The following is a 23471-nucleotide window of genomic DNA, read 5'->3' as shown; positions in this document are numbered from 1 at the left end:
ACAGATGTTCATTGCATTATTATTTATAGAAGTGAAAAACTGAAATGTCTTAATTTTCACACATAAACAACCATAACTATTTGTTGATAAAATGAATTATGGTATAGTGTTGTGTTAGGAAGGGACTAAAATTGAGAGAAGACGAACTAATGCTCTGCTAGGAGAAGGGTTTCTTGTGGTCTACGTGGTTTTATCAACCAAAGTCACCTTATCGCTTTTGAGACTGTCTTCAGGCACTGTCTTGTTTCACATGTAACACCTAAAAAGACACTTACAGTTGATCAGTGGGATCTATCTATAGCTATATATGTATATATAGGCAAATAATGGTACCATTTATTTTACAGTTCTGAGTTATTTTAGTTATTCTGCAGTTTTTGGACTATTTAGAAAAAGTCTGATGAATTCAGTCATACCCCTAAGCTATTTCCCCTCCACCCTTTATTTTAAATGTAATGAGCCCATCTCTATCTTCTAATAATCCGTTCATTCTCAACTTGGAGTGGGGACTGAGAATATTTTCCCCAAGGGAATGAAAATTGATTCTTGGGGAGGAAAAATATTGTAGTTATTACAATGGTTTGTGACACTCCAAAGGCCACAGTAGAAAAACAGATACATAGTGCAACTGTGGTGTTAAAACTTCATGAGGTGGCTGAGCTTAGAAAAAAGTCTTCAAAAAGTCTCCTTATGACATTAATAATGAAAAAGGCTATGAAATACTGCTCTAATATGTTGCTTCCTAGGTAAACTCTAATCCACTCCCAAGACTTTTTTGTTGCTGTTGTTTCTATAGCATTTATTGAGGACTTCAAGTAATGAATCTGTGATATCCGTATTATCATTCTGTCTATTTACAGATGAGGCATGGGGAATTTTTTAGAAGAATTTTAAGTCACATGCATAGTAAGCAGCAAAGCCAGTGTTCAAGGTCAAGCTGACTGAATCCAGAACTCAGGCTTCTAAACATGATGCTCTCATTCAATTCAAAAGCTATAAGAACACAAACAATTCTGTAAATCTAGTCCTTTCCCTGAAGTTACAGACCCTTATATCTAACAAGTTAATTGTTGTACTGCTCTAACCTAAATCTGATCTACTTGAATTGGCAACTCAAAATTTTTTCTGTTTACTTAACTGACTTACTGAGCCATCATTGACATACAATAAACTGCACATAGTAAAAGCATATCATTTGTTAAGTGTTGGCAAGTTATACTCTCATGAAACCATCCCCCATAATAAAGATAATGAACATATCCAACATCCTCCAAATTTCCTCAAATTTCATTGTAATATCTCTTTCCATTTCCTCACTGAGTATCCCAACCACAGCAACTACTGATCTGCTTTCTCTTGCACGTTTACTATTCTCAATTTTGTTCATGGCTTTTATGTAGATCCAAATTTCCATCTGTTATCATATCCTTCCATCTGCTGGATTTCTTGTAACATTTCTTGTAGAGCAGTCTGCTAGTAATTCTTTTCATTTATTTTGTGTCTAAAAAAGTCTTCATTTCACTTTTGTTTTTGAAAGATATTTTCACCAAGGGTAAAATTCTAGGTGACAATTTTTCTTTCATTGTTTTAAAGTTGTTGCTCCACTGTCTTCTGCTTGTATTATTTCCAAGAAATCTGCCGTCATTCTTATCTTTGCAATTGTAAAAAGTTTGTCTTTTGTCTATGGCTATTTTTAACATTCTTTTAATTAATATTTTTAAGTAATTTTATTATGATGTGTCTGTGTGGTTTTCTTCATTTTTTTGTGTGTGTTTAGAATTGATTGAGCTTCTTGAATTTGTAGGTTTATAGTTTTCATCAAATTTGAAAATATTTCACATATTATTTACTTAATATTTTTTCATGTCTCATTTTCATCTCCAATTTTACATATATTAGGCTTCTTGAAGTTGTCTCACAACTCATTGATAACTCTGTTCATTTTATCTTTTTTTTTTGGTTGCTTGTGCTTTTGGTAGCCTATCTAAGACCATTGCCTAATCCAAGATCATAAAGATTTACACTTAAGTGTTCTTCTGAGAATGTTATAGTTTTGCTTTTACATTTTTATCTTTGATAGACTTTGAGTTATTGATAATTTTTATATATAGTGTGAGGTCACAGTTAAGCTTTATTATTTTGCCTGCAATTATCCCCAAACTATTTGTTGAAATGACTATTTCCCCCATTTAATTGTATTGGCACTTTTGTTGAAAATCAATTAACCATAAATGTGAGGGTTTATTTCCTTACTCTCAATTCTATTGTATTGATCCATATGTCTATCCTGATGGTCATACCTCACCGTCTTGATTTCTGTAGTTTTGCAGTGAGTTTTGAAATTGGAAAATTTAATTCTTTGTTCTTTTTCATGATTGTTTTGGCTATTCTGGGTCCTTTGAATTTCCATATACATTTTAGAATCAGCTTGTCAATTTCTGCACAGAAGTCAACTTGGATTTTGACAGGAATTGCATTAAATCTGTAGAACAAGTTGGGGAGTATTGCCATCTTAACAATTGGGGAATATTGCCATCTTAACAATAGTTAAGTCTTTCTATTCAAGAATATGGGCTATCTTTCAATTGATTTAGATCTTTAATTTGTTTCAGAAATTTGCTTTGTAGTTTTCTGAGCATAAGTTTTGCTCCTCGTTTGTTTAATTTATTCCTAAGTATTTTATTTGTTTTTCATGCTGTTGTAAATAAATGTATTTCTTAATTTTTTGGAGGTAGCTTATTGTTACTCTATAGAAATACAATTGATTTTGTATATCTGTGTCATAATTTTGCTGAGCTTATTTATTAGTTCTAACTTTTTTAGTAGATTCAGTAGAATATTCTATATATAAGATCATGTCATATGGTAATAGCGATAGTTTTATTTCTTTTTTTCCATCTGGATGTTCCTTACTTTATTTCTTGCCTGACTGACCTGGCTTAAACCTCCAGTACAATGTTGAATAGAGGTAGAAGGAGTGGACATCCTTGTCTTGTTTCTGATGTTTGGAGGAAAGCATTAAATCATCTTTCACCATTAAGTATGATGCTAGCTGTAGGTCTTTAGATACCTTTTATTAGGTTGATGAAGTTCCCTCCCCTTCCTAGTATGTTGAATGTTTTTATCATGGAGAGGTGTTGAGTACTGTCAAATGATTTTTGTACATTGATGAGATGATTATATGGTGTTTGCCCTTTATTGTATTGATGTAATAAGTCACATTAACTTATATTTGTATGTTGAATCACCTTTGGATTCTTGAAATAAATCCCACTGAGTCATGGCTGCAAAAGACTCTTAACTGGTCTGTCTTCCCCCACCTCTACCTCTATCAAATCATCCTACTAATAGAGGTTTCTTTATAAAATACAAATCTGATTTAGTAACACTCTTTTATATTAAACTCCTTTAATTTCTCTTTACTGCTTTTGGTGTAAAACCAAAACTCAGCATGGCATTAGATAATCCTTGATTATCTCCAGGCCTAGCAGGATCTCCAGGCTGACTGCTTACCACTTCCTCTTTCCAAGCACCATGAACTGCTTGTAATTCCTCATTCCTCATATATACAATTTTTATCTCCTAGTTCATGTCTCTGTACATGCTTCACCTGGAATGGTTTTCATCATTTTGTCTAGTTAGCTGCTGATGATATATCAAACCTAATTTCAGGTGTATGCTCCTCCCAGAAGCCATTTCTCATGTTCACTCTCCCAGCAGGGGATAGTTCCCTGTCCTAGGTACTCGCTCGGTTTATCTCAATCATGGTATTTATTGTGTCATACCAAGATTATTTATTTAAGTGGTAGTTTCTGAGGGAGACAGTGAACTCCTTGAAGAAGGAAGGGATCATGCCTTAATAATGTCTTTATTTCTGATGCCTAGTACAGGTCCAGACCATAAGATATTTTTTTTAATTTTTTTTTTTTCTTTGGCTGCACTGGGGCTTGTGGGATCTTAGTTCCCTGACCAGGGATTGAACCTGTGCCCTCAGCAGTGAAAACACAGAGTCCTAACCACTGGGCCGCCAGGAATTCCCCAGACCATAAGATTTGTTGATGTTCAATATCTAAATGTATGTATGATGAAGGCATTATTATATAGTATACTTTAAAGGGTTGTAAAATTCCCAGATACTTATCATTGATTCTATTGCCTATATAGAAATTCTCTGCAGCATTTATCACAATCCTAAGTAACTGTTTACATGTGATATACTTAACATCAAATCTCCCCTGAAGGCAGAAACCATTTCTGTTTTGTTCACCATTGTGTCTCCACCACTTAACACAGTGCCCGTATATATTTGTTGAATGTACAAATGAATGAATAAATGACCATTCTTTTACACGAAGGAGTTATAATCAATGTATCCTTTTAAAATAAATCATACTTGATGGAAGTATAGTATTAACCTTCTGGATAACTTATCAACTTTTTCCCCTCAGATTAGTTGGTTTTAGCAGACTTGGAGTCCTAAAATCATTTAGTTTGACATGAAATTGAAATTGTCTAATTTCACACTTCAAGCATTTACTCTTCCATTAGTTTATCAAAATAACTTACTTCAGGTCCCTGCTCTAAGGAATCTATGTGAAATAACTCTTTAGTACATGAGATATGTATAATTATTGTGGTAATCATTAGAGCCTTGTCACTGAATATTTCAGTTTCCCTCTTGTGCACATGGTAGAATTGCACTATTGGCCTTGGAGCTGCATCTGGCCAGTGATTTATGAGGGGAAGTGATATGGGTGGCTTCTAGGTGAGCGCACTTGCTGCAGACACCCCTCCTGCGCTCTTTCTCCTGTGCTATATGACTGGCAAGTTTCCACATAGTGATTGCTGTTTCTACCAGGGTCTCTGAGTAAGCGTGAAGAGGAGCAGAGCCCTCAGCTGATCTGAGATGGGCGGGTAGTGTTAGCAAAAAGGATCACCTATTGTTTTATAAAATTCAGATGTGAGGGTTTTTACTGTAGCGCAATCCAGATCAACATGACAGGTCAAAGTATCATCCCCATTTACAGATGAAGACACTCAGGTAGAGAAAGGACAACTGAACGGTTTCTATCACACCCCCCCGTGATGTAGCCTTGTGGGGTTCCAATCAGGCAATCTCCCCACAGACTCTGTATTCTTCATCCCCTGCTTCACTGCTCTGCATTAACATTAGCCATCTTCTGGTTGTGACACTTTTCCTCATGAACCCAGAAACACACAGCTGTCTATATTCAAAAGGAGAAGTGGATAATAATATAAAGAACCTGTTTAATAGGGCCAAACCTCAGAGAACCATTTTTGTCTTCTGATTGAGTACTCTGTCATTTTAATGGGACAATCATAGTTTCACAAATCATTTGGTTAGGACAATTTCTGGGATAATTACCTTGTCAGTTAAATTTTAAAATATTGAAATTAAAGTTGAAGTTTGAAAATTATTCACAGCTTTTGCTTTCTCCTTGTTTTATAAAACCACCAATAATGTCCAGAAAGACATGTATACTCTGATACCGTAAACCCCAGTTCAAATGAAGTGTAATCAATTTTTCACAGTGGTTAAAAAGGCCCATGGAATAAAGCATATTTCAGCTGACTACAGAGGCAGGGGCTTATTATTATAATATAAAATGACTTTAATATATTTGCTGAAGCAAATTATTCAAAAAATTAGTAAAAATGATGTCTTTTTTTAAAAATGACCCTTTTTGATGCTTAAACATTAATACACATAAATATGAAGTGCTTATAATTAATTACTGAGCTTTTTACATAGAAACAAAGTGCAAGAAAGGATATTAAGAAAGGATATTTTGCCTCCAGTAGAGCAGTATAGCATGAAATCCCTTTTGGGAAGAGTCTAGGGCTACACTGCCCTGTACAACAGAAACCAACCACATGTGGTAATTTAATTTTAATAAAATAAAATAAAATAATCAGTAGCTCAGTTATACTGGCCACATTTCAAGTGTGGCTCTCGGGTAAGGACGACCAGCAGTATGATGTGAGTGAGGAGAAAGGCATGTGCCAGGAAGTCCAGAGGAGGGGAATTTTCAGTACTCTTCAGAGAAGTCATGCTAGAGATCATTCCTGACCTGAGTCTTGACACTCCAGTAATGAGGAAGACAGGCAAGTAAATGTGGGAAGGGCACTCCTATCAGAGGTAACATCATGAGTCAGGATGTAGACTCCAAGAGTCCTCGCTGTGTTTGTGAAATGAGAAGCAGTGTAGTTCTCCTAGGGAGTAGCATGTGTGGAGCTGTCAGGATTGATGGGGGTCAGGCATTGAAGGCTTTACAATGCAAATACACTTGCGTTTTATTCTGTAAAATAAGCAGGAAGCACGAAGGTTTTAAGTAGGTGAATACCAAGGTCAGCTTTGCATTTTACGGACTTTACTTGGCAGTTGTGTGGAGTATAAATGGAGTGTACCCTTTAAACTTGTGAATCGCTATATTGTACACCTGTAACATATAATACTGTACATCAAATACACTTCAATTAGAAAAAAAGAAAAAGTCGAGAACAAACTTGGGTTTGGCAGTTTCTCACGTGTACAGTTTAGTGATATTGTTCCCCTGCCTTCTAAATCCTTGCTTAAATACACCCAATCCTTGACCCTTCATGATTTAATCAATAAGTATTTATTCAGTGACTATTACATTTAAAATAACTTCAGTAGGTATTAAACTGAAAAGAGGAAAGCAATTTCAAAGACTTTTAATCCTCAAATATTTCCCAAATTTTACTTTCTTTTTTGTTAAAACCTCTTCCCCTAGGAGACATTTTTAGAGCCATTAACAAGTGATTCCATTTTATCTAAAACAAAATGCTTATTGAATGCTCACTATTACTAGATACAATGCTAAAAACTAAGAACAAAGAAGAAATGAACTCTGTCTTTTCTGACTAAGCGGAAAAGGTATCCTAATACAGTTTTACCTCCTCTTCTCTTCCCTGCCCTCTTCTGGTAGATATAAAAAAGTTTTCTAAAATAGACCAAAGGCAAGTAGTTGGAGGAGAAATTGTCTGTAATTAGCATCTGTAGCATCAGTCCCTTATTTAAAAAATAATGGCTAGCGTAGCAGAGATAGGAATAAATAATAGTGGGCGTGAGAATTATTTTGTTGTCATATCCTAAGAGAAATATTGAAAATATTCTCTGTCCAAAGGAGAATTTTTGGTACATTCCTTGTGCTTTGGAAAAGAAGGAAGCTACAGTGATTTACAAAATATACAGTGAGAGCAGGTAAATTCTCCTGAATTTTAGTCTTCTGTGACATTTCAATGAGACATCACTCACCTCAAAGCATTAAAAAAACCTATTTACGTTCCCCATAAATATACTTAGAATACCCTAGCTTTTATCTTTATAATATTTTTCCGTATGGGATTTTTTTTATAACTGATCACAGAAATCTTGAGTAATCTCAGACTTAAATTGTGGTGAATTTAATTTCGATTATAATTGTGGAAAAGACTCCATTTATGTTGTTTGATATAACTGTAATTCATAGCTCACAGGGAGAAGTAACTTTTATTTTTAGAAAGTATGTATTGTGGAAAGATAAAAATGTTTAACTTATTTTTAGATTTTTCTATATTTTGTTTAGAAAAATAACCAACTTTGGAAATGGGGCAAAAATAACTGCTTGAACTTTCAAGGCCATACTAAGCGTGATCTAAATAAAAGGTTTATTATCTTAAGGTTTATTATCATTCTACTCTCCAAGAATGATTACTACTATAACAAATATTATTACTATTTTACATCTTTATAAAGTTACCTTATAGAAAAATGATGATCAGTCATAATTATTTTTTGTCCAGAAGAGATGCCAATGATTCTTACCCAGTAATGAAGATAACCCAAAAGGTTATGATCATTATTGTCAAATAGAACATGAAGCATATGCATCTAATTTAGCAATCTTATTTCATCATTCTTTTTTTTTCAGTCTTTCATATCCTTTTTTGAACCAGCTTTGTCATATTGCTGGTTCCCTCTTTAATGAGTTAATTAAAACTTTTGCTTGTGTTCACTCTGCCTGTGAGAATGATGTTTTTGTTGTTTGTTACATTTGAAGTTATGTTTTGACAATCTGAAAATTAAATAATGATCTAGTTATTTTATTTAACATCAAACCCATCATGATGGAACTCCATACATGAGGATCCCATCTGTAAAGATGCTGCCCATAACCAACAGAATTTCTAGAAATGTGTGTGGATAAGGTCAAGTTGATTTAGTCATCTGGGAAATAGAAAATTAACAGGTGTCTAGAAGCTGCAGAGCTCAATTCTTTGTATGAAAAAATCTATATAGAAGCCCTGGAGAACCAGCCAGCCTTTGCTCTTTATGCATATAGTAAGACAGAGTAGATTGCCCTGGTTGTCTGCTTTTGTAAACTTTGCATGTTTGGTAAGTGGTAAATGGCTGATTATATGTAAACTGACTTGCCAAAATGCAAAGTATCACCATGTATTTATTTCTATTAATAAACATAGTCAATAAACAAACATGCTTTCAGGGGAAAAAACAGTTTAAAAAAGGAAAATAAGAATCTCTTTGATGGCTGATTGGATCCTAAACATTCATTATTAGTACCTCAAGTTTTTGATATCATGGGAACTGTTTATAAAAACCTTCCAAGAATTCCATGAAAATTGTGCCCAAATTAGAAGTCAGCAAGTTAAAACAACTTTTAAGGTTATAGCTTTTTGCTGTTTTTGTTATCTTTCGTGTCTTCCTTTCAGACCAAAGAAATTTAAAACATGACTCAATGTCTTAATGCTTATAAAATGTTGATTCATATTGCCTTGGTCCATCTTAAAATGATCAATTATCAAAAATCATCACGGACAATGGCGTGTGTCAATAGGCAGTACTCTTTACTCTGGTGTTTATACCTTTAAGAAATATTGAAAATCTATTTCTATGTAAAAGACCATTCTATAACTGAATTTAACTAGCAACAGAACTGCATATTGGTGTTTGTCTTGAAAGAACAGTTCTTGTTAATTTAAAAACATTTTAGAGTTTGTTTTTGAGGTTAAAGTGGTTGGGGGCAGGAAGGTTAAAAAGAGGAAGTTTTAGCGGTTCAATACTTGAGTGCATGTGAGTATCGTCTGGCAAAGAGACATTCAGGAGTGGGCCTTGTTAAAATGATGCATTTATTTTGAAATTAATTAATTGAAATGAAAATATGTCTGCTCAGAGTCTAAGTTGTTAAGGCCCCTGATTTCAATCAAAGAAAATGCTCCTGGAGGTTGTGTTTGTATTATACCACACTAGTTTCATGACATAAGGTTTACAATGGCAAAGAAAACTATGCATCACTAAGAATCCAGTGTCTTCAAAAGCAAATGACAATTCATTTCCTTTTGGATGTTAAGATGCTAGTAAGGTGATAGTATTTGACAGGAGCATAGATGGCCAAGGACACAAAAGCATCAAGTGAGAAAGGCTTCCGCATGCTTTTGCTGTGGACAGCTTCAACCAAACATATCAAGGAAAGCTTAACTGTGGTCTTTAAATGTAAGACTGTGTGGGAAATCAGGGCCAGCTGGCATCCATTCAGAAAAAAAGATTTTCCACTGCATTTGAGAATATTGAAATTGCCATCATTGGTCAGTCATGTAAGGGGATCAGGCAACCTACTGTAATCATGCTCTCCAATGATGGTAAAGACTTACCATTGCCTATGGAGCGGCTTGCTTTAGCTTAAAGTTTGCTTGCACGCAGGAAGTGTGATTGCTGGATTACAGAGCACAGACAGCTGCTGTTTGGCAAGGAAAACTCATCGATAAAATTGCACTGCCTGATTGCGGGATTACAAGTTAAAGAGCTGTACATTGTAGGAAAAACGAAACCAATTTCATTGTTTAAAACATCTGTGGGTCATCACTTGATTTCAGTTCTCAAGTTTTGATTTTTACCCTATTAGATATCTAAGGTAAGATATCAATCCTGAAGCGCTTTCTTAGAAGTTACACAGTTAACTAAGAAGTTACATAAAAGTTGTACTGTTATCAAATACCACAGCCTTTCCACCAAATATATTATCTCATTTTTAAAAGTCATAGAGGAATAATAATAGATGAGTTTCTCCTAAAATTTCAATAAAATTTTATTAAGATAATTGGAAGACTTTTTGTCAAGGATATTAAAATCAACAATGAAATGAAATGCAACAACTAAAGTTCAGAAAATACTCCCACATGAGAAAAGATTTATAATGAAGCAACCTTAAAACTTAATCGCTGTACAGGCATACCTCATTTTATTGCCCTTTGCTTTATTGTGCTTGGCAGATATTGCGTCTTTTGCAAACTGAAGATTTGTGGCAACCCTCATGCGAGCAACTCTATTGGCACCATTTTTCCAACGGCATTTGGTCACTTCATGTCTCTGAGTCACACTTCGGTAACTCTTGCAGTATTTTAAACTTTTTCATTATGATTATATTTGTTAAGGTGATCTGTGATCAGTGATCTTTGATGTTGTATTGCAAAAAGATTATGACTCGCTGAAAGTTCAGATGACAGCATTTTTTAGCAATAAAGTATTAATTAAGGTATGTACCTTGTTTTTTTAGACATAATTTATTGCACACTTAGACTACAGAATAGTATACACATAACTTTTACATGCACCAGGAAACAAAAAACTCATCTGACTCAATTTATGCAATATTCACTTTGTTGACGTGGTCTGGAACCAAATCCGCAGTATCTCTGACGTGTGCCTGTACATTTGTGGAAAAATTCAGAAGTATGCACTCATTTTAAACCTCTTTTATGTCTTTTACTGGTCTTGCACAGTTCTGGATCCAGAATCAGTACTCAACAAACATAAATTAATTCACTCAAAAAATCAATCACAGTCACAAGGAAAACTTAGTAAAAACCTGCCTTTTATTGGGGGTATCTTCAGGAATTTATAAGATGGTATTAAGAGAAACTAAGAATGCTATACTTCCTGTGGTGATCCTTATTAGCATAACTAAGTGCATGCTGTCTTTTTAAAAGTAGAATTAAGAAAATGAGAAATAATATTTTGAACTAACTAAACAAAATCAATATGTTGGGGGAAATTTTTATAGGAACAGTTTTTGAAGTGAGATTCAAATACCATCTTCAGTAAAGTGACAGTTTTCTGACTTTACCCAAATATCCAAAAACACCACTGGGATGTAAGGAAACTATCTTTGCTTATTTAATGTATAAATTGCCTTGTTTCTGAATGGAGTGCTTTGGAGTTCTGACTCGAGTAATAAGAACAGCAGTGCCACAAGAAAAACATTTCATCAAGAAAATCGAGCTTTCGGGGACTCCACAATCACATCCACACATGTACCGACATCTGGGTCTACATAGTCTGCTTTGCCAACTGTGACTATGAAGGTGAGAATTATTCCTTTCTTTTCTAAAGCCATCCTCTCCACTTGGGCATAAGATTCTATCTCCTTTCACCTACTCACCTATTAAAGAACTATTTTTTCCTCTCTCTGCTGAAGATGAATAAGCCTTCATCTAGCAAAGGAACATGTTCTTAATTCGCCCACCTTAAAACAGAAAAAAAAAACTTTCTACTGATTTCAACATCTGTCAGTTATCACCTTTTTTTGTCTGATCTTCTTTACAGCAAAGCTCCCCAAATTGTTTCTACACTCACTCAGTTCTCCAAACCTCTTCCTATTCTCTTACATTTACTCTATCAGGCTGTCACACCCACCCCTCCAAATAAACTGCTCTAGTCAATGTCACCATCGACCAGGGCCAGCTTCATGGGCATGTAACCAGTGCAGCTGCCCAGGGCCCTGAGCTTCGTTTAATGCTCTGATGTCACCATCCTGAAATTCTTAAATTTTGAACAATTTGCTCTGGGCCCCGCACATTATATAGACCAGTCTGCTGGTGGCCTTCACGTTGCTAAAGCTAATGGCCAATCCTCTGTATTTATCCTACTTGACCTATCAGCAGTATCTTCCAAGGTCAGTCACTCCCTCCTTCATGATACATTTTTGTTTTCCTTGGTTTCCAAGGTACCTTGATTTTCCTTTTACCTCAGGGGCTCCTCCCTCAGTCTCTGTGTCTCCTTTCCCTGATTACAAGTATTGGGTATATTTTCTTCTCTAATTGTTTACTCCCTAGATTATCTCAGTGAGTCCCATGATTTTAAATAGCGTCTATATGCTAATGCCTCTCCAACTCCAAACTCTAGACTCATAGACCTAATAGTCTGTTGGACCTTTCTGTTTGGTTCTTAGACTTTAGTTTGTCCTAAATTTAACTTCTTTCCTTCCACTCTCCCAACTTGATCAATCAAATCTGTTCTTCCAGTGGCTCAGACCAAAAATCTTAGCCTATTTCTTGACTCTTCTCTTTCTCTCACATGCTACATCCAGGCAATCTAGTTGGTTCTACGTCCTCAAACGATCTGTGGAATTTTAACTGCTCTTCTGCCCCTTACATCTCTTGCAGAAATTACTGAACTAGCTTCCAACCTGTCTCCTGGTTTCTCTCCTTTTATGATTTATTCCATAAATACCTCCCCTGATTTATGCCAAGCACAGGAGAGTCCCATTAAAACACAAATCAAGTAAGACTCCTCTGCTCGAAACACGAAAATACGTCCCTGCTTCATACAGAAGGAAAGCCACTATCCTCGAGGTGGCTTACGGTGTCCTAAATGATCTGCTTTCCTCCCACCTCAGTGTTTGTCTCTGAGTGAATTTCTAAATACTCTCCCCGTAGCTTACTCTGCCTGGACCACAATGGCCTCCTTGCTCTTCCTGACTCACCAGGTATACTCTCTCACCTGAGGGCCGCTGCACCAGCTGTCCATTCTACCGGTCCTTCCTTTAAGTCTTGGCTCAAATGAGGGCTGAACTGTCGTGTAGCTTATTGAATATGACAACTAGCCACTCATCTCCCTTTCATTCTGCTTTACTTTCTTCTCTAGAGCATTTATTACCTTCTAACATAAAATTTTATTTATATTATAATTTGTTTATTGTATATGTATGTTTTTTGTCTCTCTCCCTCCCGCAGAAACAGGAGTTTTGGTCTTTTTTTTTTTTTTTTTTTAAATAGTCCAAATGTCTGGAATAATCCCTGGTACATAGGGAAAGCTCCATTAATATTTGTTGAATGAATGCATGAAGCCTGGGTTTGTACAGCATGTCATCACCAACAACCAGCAAAACAACGACAGTGATCATTTCATTAGAGAAAAAAAAAATCATCAAGGCAATTATAAAAGATAAAATTATAGAGAACAAACCATCATGATATCAAATTGAGCTTTGTAAACTCACTGTATGCTTTTTAGAATACATCGATTCATTAGGTTATGTATGCTATATAGAAAGAAAATATCTAAGGAAATTGAAGCTCTGAAGAAAATACCATTGCTTGCATATTACACTAACTCTAGAAACTGACTGATGGGGACTTCCCTGGAGGTCCAGTGGTTAAGACTCTGAACTTCCACCGCAGGGAGCGTGGGTTCCACCCCTGGTCAGTGAACTAAGATCCTGCAGGCCATGTGGCGTGGCCAAAAAAAAAGAAAAAAAAAAAAACCCCAAATACAAACTGACTGATGTGTAAACTGCTTTCATGTAAGAGATGGTACAAGTTCTGAGAAAATGCCTGTTACGTATTGGTGGATGTTGAGTTCAAAAATATTCCTGGGAAATTACTTATAGTTTAGTGCTTATGCAATTTTAACTTGGAAATGTACCTTCCATTTATGGAAATAATTTAAAGAATTTCTATTATACTTTCTAATAATCCTTGCTCTCCTGGTTTCTATTGCTTACCTGAAGGAAAAAGTTAATATTTGTTAATTGTTGAGCAGGAAGTTGGGTGAATGGGTTGTTACCTCACGTAAAGTATTTTATATAAATACAATTGACCCTTGAACAACTGGGGTTTTACAGCGCTGACCCTCTGTGCAGTTGAAAATCCACCCATAATTTATAGTTGGCCCAACACATCCACGATCCCTTCATATCTGAGGTTCTTCCTCCGCAGATTCAACCAACCATGGATCATGCAGTACTATGGTTATTTACTATTAAAAAAAACCCCACATATAAGTGAACCCATGCAGTTCAAATCCATGTTGTTCAAGGGTCAACTGTACTACAACGTTTATGAAAAATGGCTTTCAGAACTGACATCCTGAGTATATTGGAGAACAGCATTATAAATCTAACAATAAGATTTCATATACAAATTACCTATTTTTATTTAAAGAAATTCTACATAACATGAAACTCTACATAACATGCAAAAGCCCCTCCCTTCCTATCTACTGTTATTCTTTACTTTTCTAGCCCTGTTATTTTTACTCTAAAATATGACCTGGAGAGGAAAATAAGGACATCTTGGACATTACTGGACATTAATTTTAGCAACTTTGAATAGTTTTTGAGATTTTTTTGTTCCTACCAGTGTGTTAAAAAAAAAAAAAAGAAAGAAAACTTGTACTTGGGGTTACAAAGATGGAGAACAAAAGTACAAAGTAATTAGCAGTATGCTAAAGAAAATAGGGCTTTTTTCTCTTCTGTGCAAATGTTTTTCGTCTTAAGCAAATTTGGCTGCGAAAGAGTCAGGCAGGTGCTGCCACAGTGCTTTCGGGTTTCCTGGCAGAGCTGGTGATGAACTGGGACCTGAGACAAAACCCAGAGGAGCCACAGCTAACCTCAGCCTTTTGCCCAATTTCCTCCCTGCCAGTTACCAGAGTTCACTATTGTTCACGCTCCAGGGCTCACACTCTGCCTGTCCAGGGGTGGAATGTATTCTGAAGAAGTGTTTTGTTTGGCTTGCGGTATTAAAAAAAAAAAAAAGGTCAGTCACTGACATTCAAAATTAGATTTCATAGAAAATTCCTTTGTCCAGATTTTCTTGAAAACTGCAAATCTGGGAACACAAGTCAGCTTGGCAATATTCTTAGAGCTGAGGAAAGGCTACCTTTATATAGAGTTCCTGGCTTCACCCACACAGGCCACTTGCCTGCTCCTTTTGTGCACTGAGTTTCTGACCCCAGCCCGGATATGGGATACCAAAATGTGAGGGTGGGATGTCCACGCTGATTCACTCTTCTTCCCTCCCCTCAAACTATGGTAAAGAGCTGATGGGCACATAGTTCTCCTTGAATGGGATTCTGACAGTCCTGGGTGAGAATAAAGTGTATTTAACTTTACCTGAAAAGTCTTCCCTGAGAGAAGAATCAAATTCTATATAAGGAAAACAAATCACATTAAGTGTTCTTATTACACTCTTATCTAGAGAATGTTGCCTCCAGCTGTGAAACAAGCTTATTACCATTATGATCAGCCCCTCAAAGCCTTTACTCTGCTGTTTTCAAAACAGGGGAAAAGAGAAAGAACTAGAAAAAATAAAGGATTTGTTAATTTGGGTTCACAAAAATGAGAAGTGAAGATTGGGCTAGGAGGGTAAACACTAATTAATTCGAAATTTCCAAAATAAATCTTCTGAAGCAAGGAGTTATTTATATACTTTACATCCTGTCCTTTTTGTGTTTTTCCTTCTGGCCATAAACATTTGGGTGAGTCTTCTTTGCCTACCTAGTTTTCTTCTGCCTCTTTCCTCTTTCAAAATCAACCTTCCGGAAACCTCTCTGATTAATTTCATCTTAAGGCAACACACAAGGCATGTAATATATTAACATAAACTTCTTGAGATGATTTATCAAGATCTTCACATCATATTCATGTGGGTATACTAAATTGAATTCAAACTTAGACTTCAAAAGCAGGATTTTTTACATATTGTAACAATCATTTCCCAATACTCGACACTCAATACGTGATACTCAATAAATGTTTTTGAAATAAACACAATTTTTATTGTTAATCTTCCTAAAGAAAACTTGTATAATTTTTTTTTACACAAAATCTATCAATAAGAGATTGATTGGTTAAAGGAAAAAAAAAAGCAAAGCAAAACAAAACAAGTTGAGAGAATCCAGGCTTTTTCAGTCTTAGTCATATTGTTTTGAAAATGGTGATTTGATTTCACCGTCTCAATTCATCAGAACCTGTCTATATGTTACAATGGTCTGAATTTCCTATTGCTACATGGATGAAAGTGAATCCATATAAAACATACCAACACCATTATGTATAACTGGTGGTAAAACTTTATTATTCAAGTTTAGATGTAACAGACATCTTTGCTGCCTGAAGATTGTTTGCATAAGAAATACACCAAGAACATGTTTGTGAGTAGAAATGAACATGCACTATGAAAACAAAATTAAATAAAACAAAAAAAAAATTCCATGTGTTGTAAGAACAGAACTATTATAGCCAACATTCTAGTATTCAAATCAGGACTACAAATTGAATTTTTTCTTAGCAACATGAAATCATTCCATATGAAAGACATTTTCTGCTGGTGAATATTGCTGTAGGTGAATTTTACATTGGCATTTTGAGATGTTTCCCATCCCATCCCACCCCCCCAAATTATTCATGTTGTCACCCAAAGAAATTTGGCATTTCTTACTGTGATACTTGCCCTGTTGGTAGCCATTAAGAAACTATGGTTTTATCAGCCTTGTAATAGTTTTGCCTCTTCATAGTCAACGCTATAGGCTGCCTAATTATGATATTTACAGCTCATATTTAATAAAAATGACCCCAACCTTTCCTGGCCCTTGGGAACTGAGAGTTTAAATAAGCCCCTTGGCCATATAATAATACTTGGCACTCCCATGGTGCCTTTCAACCAAGGATCTCAAAGTGCTTTACAAACAAGTACTACATTACCATTATTATTATTATTATTAATATTATTATTATTAATATATTTTTTTTCCATTTTACAGGTGAGGAACCTGAGGCACAAAAAGAAAAAAGTGATTTGTTGCAGGTCATACAATTAAAAAAAAAAACCAGGGGTAAAAAATCAGTATACAGTTTTGGGACTCATGGGTCTTGAGGGACCATTTTCTCTGATGAAGAAAGGCTAAACGTTATTTCCTTGTAAAGTTACTCCTGCTTTTCTCTGGTGTAGGACGGAGTGAAGCTTCTAGCTCTACTTTTCAAGAGAACAACATGTGAGCATACATTATCCAGTTTCCATGTGTGGACCAATGTTGAATTTCACATTTTCTTCATCCCTGACTTGACACACTTCAACCTAGCATCTTCCATAGGTCCTAATTACTGCAGATAACTGTTGATGTTTTCTAAACCATTGACCGCTAGCAGGAACACGTGGGTCTGCTGTCTATGAAACGCTAACTGAAAACCAAAAGGAAGTGCACTGCAAAGAAGCCATGCCTTCTGCCCTTGGCCAAGTCTTTCTTTGGGAAAATAACACAGCCCTTCCAAGTCCCGGTGCATGTCTTTCTATCCTCTTCTCATTTACAGTTGCCTGCTGATAGAATTCCACTTAGTAGTACCTACCTTTGGTTAGCATCTTTAGTCTCACATTCAGGTTGGGTTTCAATTCCTCCATTTTCTCCTGTGATCTAGGACAGTCAGCAAGCTTTCACCTACTCACTCACCAAAGATGCCTCACATTTTTTTTGTCATGGCTCTCAACCCAAAGACAGGAAGCTGCGAGCTCAAAGTAAACTTTAGGCAAAAAGCTGGCATATGGCACAGAAGCTGACCACCAGCTCCTTCATGCTTCCACCGCGGATTGTCAGATCTTCTCTCTCTAGAATTGTGTTCATGTTCACTTACTAAACAGGCAGGCAATTCAGAGGTCTTAAGACAGGTCACCTGGTGATGTTTTGTAGCCACACAGGAGGAGGCTAATCATTATTTTAGTAGCAGTACTGATACTCTTCAATTAATTAAGAAAAACATATATCCTCAGGCATTTTAAAAAAACATATACATTTAATATTTTTGGAGCTGTATTTGCATTGGATCATCATAGATTATGTGCACATGTGCAATCATAAACATAATGTGCTACCACAGGCTTCAACAAAGAGCTGTTAAAGATAATCACTTTTTTTCTTCTTCTCATTAATGTTACCTTAGAAAAAATCCCCATGCTTGCTTTCTAAAAACTACCTTTACTAAAAGAGAACAGTTTAGAAGAAAACATCACTATCTTAAAAGTTGATTTTTTAAAAGAACATCTCAATATGTCATATAGAAAGAATGGGCACACTCTTTTCCTTTTGAACTACAGAGTTATTAACGTGTTAACCGTGAGAGCTCCATCCTTTTCTCATATACTTAAGAGTCATGTAGTGTCTCTCAATCCACAGTCTTCTGAGGTGGGCTGGCTCTTTATGATTTTTCTATCCCAAACAACAATATGAATATATGGGTGAGAGGTGAAGAGAGAAAGAGTGAGAAAAAGGAGAATGAGAATGCATGAGCTGGTTTTGGCCTAAAGTTTGATCCAAAGCCCAATTCAGAATATGGACATGTACTTTTAAAAGACTTACAGTTTTTAAATGACATACAATTTTAACTGGCGTATAGTTTTTATCATAGGGAAAGCCTTTTCCAAGAGGGGAAATTCCTAAGTCATTTTGAAAGTCCTAAAAAAAAAAAAAAGTTAAGTACCTAAATAGCTCATTTAAAATCACAATTTAAGACAAAATGATTCAGAAATCTTAAACCCAAATAAAAATAAAGATACTAACCAATCAGTTTTGTAATATATTTTGAGAGCTGGAACAAAGGCTTTCTTTCACAAGTCAAAAAAATAAGAGGTATTTTAGTGTTGTGATAAATTTTCATCTTTTTTTATAGCCCAACCTCTTCCCCATCAAAATATGGGAAAAATAAAATAAAATAATCAATAATAAAGGAATACGGAATAAGATCTATTGTGTCAATGCTATCTAAGAATATTCTACCAAAAGTAGACTGACCATAAGTATTACAAGAATAGTGATATGTATTTCCATTGCTAACCATTACTACTTGTCTGTCTGAGAAAAATAAAAACAAAAACAAAAAAACAGATTAAAAAAAAGACATATATACCAAGAAAGAACAACCTATTTGTGTCTGACACACTGGAGAAACTGCTTAAGGAGTAGTTTTGCCCAAAAAGTCATACCTGTACTATTGCCCAAGTTAACCAAACTTCGGGTATTTTCTGATTTGAGCAGTCCACATATCATGTTACTTGCAGATTGCCACAGTGCACTTTGTTTCTAGTCCTTTCACTAAAAAAATTAAATATAGTTTTGTTGTTTGGGAAATCTCCTCTTGTTTAGATCTTTAATCACCACCTCTCCAATCTGCCTGTACATTTTGAGATGCATTCATCAAAATTCCTAAGAAAGATAAATGACATCACATAATTTGAATGTCCAAGCCCCTCATTCCACCTCTCTATCTCAGTTCATGTGAATTATATTAGAGCTACTTGACAGGTAAGATTGGAATAGGACCCTTTAAAAATGAAACTGAAGCAGAAGTCTTAGTCCTGATTTCTTTCCTTCTCTCTCTCTCTCTTTTCTTTTTTTTTAACATGAAAATGAAAATGCAAGAATGGAAATGACAACACAACATCAGAAAGACATTTTTAACTTCATTCACTACAACAGTCACAAACTGGTTGAACTCTACCTGCCATCCATTTAAAGAAACGAAGACCTGGCACTGTGAAAAAGAAACAAAACCCAAACAAAACAAAACAATACAAAGCAACTGCGCATTAATGTAAAAATGGAGTGCAAATGCGACTACAGAATGCAATAAAAACATCAGTGCTGCAGATTCCAGCAGCACTTATCAAAATAATTTCTGAAATGTTTCATCTGAAACATAGACAAAGCAATAAAAAGAGGATATATGTTTATCACTTTAAGCATAACAATGTGAGTTAAGAGCTTAAAAATTAAAAAAAAAAAAGTACTTGGAATGAATAGTGCTACCCTTTTTTTCCTAAGTAGGCATAAAAATATTTTCATTTCCTTCTTGTTTTCCATACCATTATATCAAGAACTTTCATTTGTTTCATGTTACCGTTTACAACTTTAATGCACACACACACACACACACACACACAAAAGATATCTACCGCAATAGAAATAGTTGCTTCATTACCTTGTTTGCTACATTTGCAAATGTAAACAGCTAGGCAGAGCCAGAACTGACTCTAATGCATGATGGAATATCTTTGTTGCATACGTACACTGTAGAAAATAATTATTCAATATGTCAGGCACCATTATTTGAAATGTAATACATTAATATTTACTAGAAAAATAAGGTTTTTTTTTTCCTATTTGTTCTCCCAACTTCTTTAATGAAATAAGTTAATCTGACAGTGCATCCAGTAGCTTGTAATATCTTCTACATCTCCGTGGCAAAAAATAAACTACTGGTTGGGACAATATAATGCAAATTATTAAAGTCAGTCCTTGTACATACATCTGTGTAGCAAGCATTGAGGCTCGACTAACAGCACCTTTAACCAATTATTTAATGTTCAGTTATTTAGCCCTATTTCCCTGAGCAGTTATGCTGAGGCTTTCCCTTCATGGATAGTTTTACAAAGCCTTGTGTATTAAAAGTACTATGAAGAGCAAACTTCTAAGAATCCTATTTAATGCTACTTAACTAAACCTGTATAAATCTAATGAAGGGATTGATTGGTACATATACCAACTGTCAGTCTGTGGTAACGTAACTTTAGACGCTGCCTGACCACAAAGTTTGGAAATTATACTTAAACCAAAAGAAAATAAATAAATACAGCAGGTTACCTTGTGGAGAAATACCATGTGTTCTAAACCAATGAAGCCCATGGTCTGAACTTTTGCATCCATCTAGTCTTTTGAACGGAGGGGATCCCTTTAGTTAGAACGTGCCAAGTGAGATTAGTGACCAAGAGGAAGCTTAAAAAACAAACCCAAACTGGTTCATCACATACAAGAAAGAAAAGATCTGGCTAAAATAAAATTACTACGTAAGCACTGAGGACATTGTTTTTAAAAATGCATATATATTTGGACAAAATGACCCTAAATTGCAAACAAGAGGACTATTTTTGAAAGGAGTATTTGAACAGCTAAAGGACAAAAATATCAGAGAGGGTGTGCATGTGTATGTACAGGCAGGGCTGGCCAAAATCATTGTCACTTTTCCCGCTGTTCTCTCCCCAAGCCTAACCACAGCTCGCATTGCTAGGTCTAAATTCGAAACATGATCAATGAGAGAATTCTCATCCAGGAAGGTGCCATTTTCCTTTCACTGCCCTGGAGATTAGATTTCTCCTCATCTGCCTAGGATTTCAAGACACTTCGAAATTGAGGCAACAATTTATGGTTTTTGAACAAATGGGCCAATGGCCAGCCCAATACTGCTTTAGGATCATAATATGTAAACCCTTCCAAATTCTAGACAGCTTTGATCTCTTTCTTTACAAACATAATAATTATAGTCTGGTGGTACTTCTTATGGATGGTTTCCGTAGTACACATTCACCAAGATGGTTCTGACCTACTAGGTTCTAAACAGGACCATATACCATCTTCCATTTTTTTCTCACTGACCATTTGTCTCACTTTTTAATCTTGGTAACCTACTCATCAAAAGAAAGAATAATAAAAGAAGGGAATTTCATGTTGGATAAGGCAGGCTCTATGAAGTATTTTTTTTTAAATAGGTCTTCATAAGACATTACAAGCTATTGAATTCCCATCAAGAAAACCTATTTCTATTTAATTGTGCTAAGTGCTAAGGTTTTACTCTTTAGGTTTTCCATTTTTTTCCACTTGTGCATTGTTCCTATGCAGGCCCCTCTGGATATGAGTTGTGAAGTCATATTTGTCCGTGCAAAGATGCTGGCATATGCTGCACTGGAAAGGTCCACTGTCACCATGGCAACTCATATGCAAAGCATACATCACTTCATCCAGAAAGACAATGCCACAGTGCACACATTTTGTTGAAAGTTCATCTTGAGTACTTCTATCAACTTTCTCTGTTTTTACTACATTCAAGGGACCTTCATTTTTTACATTTGATGGTGCCTTCGTTTTCTCCTTGGAGGCACCGTTTGCAGTTGGCCCAGGTCTGGAATGCTTGATCGCCAAATCTAGAGGAATGTCATTGTCTGATCCAACAGCTGAAAAGTGAGGAGGCAGATTGAAGGTGGGGTAAGGCACATAGTTTTGGCAAGGATTTGGTAGGCCAGGCACGTGACTCAAGTAGTGCGGATTCCCAGGAACGGAGAGCTTATATTTACTCCAGAACCGCAGCCAATCAGCTTCACTCTGGAAGTCATTATGTACAAAGGGAAGTCCAAAAAGGGGGTACTGGTACTTTTCAATAGGGCTGCCTGGTGGTGAATAATTTGGGTGCTTCGCGGGTCTCATGTACTTTTCTATGGGACTGCCTCTCTCAGAACTTCCTTTCCCTTCAGATACGGATGAACTATTTCCTGGGTCTCCAGTACTTTCCTGAGGACTTTTTATCTGAATGTGCAAAGGTTGCATCCTTTTGTGAATATCCAGAGTTTGGCTGACCATGACTGGCTGCTGAGCAGAATGGCTTTTAGTCAATGAACCCTGGGCTTCGTATTTACTCAGGCTGGGGAGCGGAATTTCTCTCTGGTGACCTTCAGTTAAGTGATCTTCTGACCGCCTCTCTAAGGGGCTGCCATTGACTTGCTCTTCACTGCCGGCCCTCTGCTGTTTGTTGAGCTGCTCGGCCTGAAGTGCCTCTGGGTTAAGGCGCTTTCTTGTTCTTCTCCTAATAATCTGCTCACCGTTGTTTTGTTTAATGATGTTTAAAGGCCTGGGAGTCTGCGGGGAACACACACACAATACACAAAAGGAAAACATTAAAAAACACATTAAAATGCATTAACAATTCCTCACAAATATAAACCATGCTTAAGTTCAAAGCAAAGATAGGCTTTACGTTATAGATTTACTAAATCTCCTCCTTTTGCCCTAAGCAGGATCAGAGGAAGTAACCAAGGCACATTATTTTACCCTAATTAAATCATGCCCATCTTTACAGGGAGGACTGAAAAACTTTAAGCTACTTGGAAACAGCTTTTCCAAACTCAATAGATTTTGGAATTGCATTATTTCGTGATAAAACGGTGTTTAAAGTTACTTGAAGAAATGTGATTTTTCTGAAATATTCTCAACTTTTGAGTCATGCACCAAGATGTCAACATAGTAACATGGGAGATAGGTTTTGATGACAACTGTGGAAAAATGATACATGGCTGCAGTCTGAATTGTGTCCCCCTCTCCCCGCCCCCCCCCTACAATTCATAGGTTGAAGCTCTAACCCCAATGTGACTGTATCTGAAGATAAGGCCTTTAGGAGGTAAATATGGTTAAATGAGGACACAGTGAGAAGGCAGCCTTCTACAAGCCAGGAAGAGAGCTCTCACCAGAACATACCCAGGCTGGCACCCTAATCTCAGGTTTCCAGCCCCAGAACTGTGTGAAAATAAATGTCTGTTGTTTAAGCCACCCAGTCTATGGT

At 36.0% G+C, this 23471-nt stretch overlaps 1 protein-coding gene across 4 annotated transcripts in view; it reads right to left on the bottom strand.

Moving 5' to 3' along the window:
* Positions 1–19883: 19883 nt before the first annotated feature.
* Positions 19884–23471, bottom strand: part of TRPS1 (transcriptional repressor GATA binding 1) — a 251143-nt gene continuing 247555 nt past the window's right edge. For all 4 annotated transcript variants that reach the window (XM_059902014.1, XM_059902017.1, XM_059902018.1 and 1 more), the window contains one exon: positions 19884–22771. In XM_059902014.1, coding sequence (XP_059757997.1) covers positions 21710–22771 — 1062 coding nt within the window. In that variant the 3' untranslated portion in view covers positions 19884–21709. The remainder of the gene's footprint in view (positions 22772–23471) is intronic.

The sequence above is a fragment of the Balaenoptera ricei genome, chromosome 17, assembly GCF_028023285.1.
Source record: "Balaenoptera ricei isolate mBalRic1 chromosome 17, mBalRic1.hap2, whole genome shotgun sequence".
Taxonomy (NCBI): Eukaryota; Metazoa; Chordata; class Mammalia; order Artiodactyla; family Balaenopteridae; genus Balaenoptera; species Balaenoptera ricei.
This window is presented reverse-complemented; position numbering and strand designations above follow the sequence as displayed.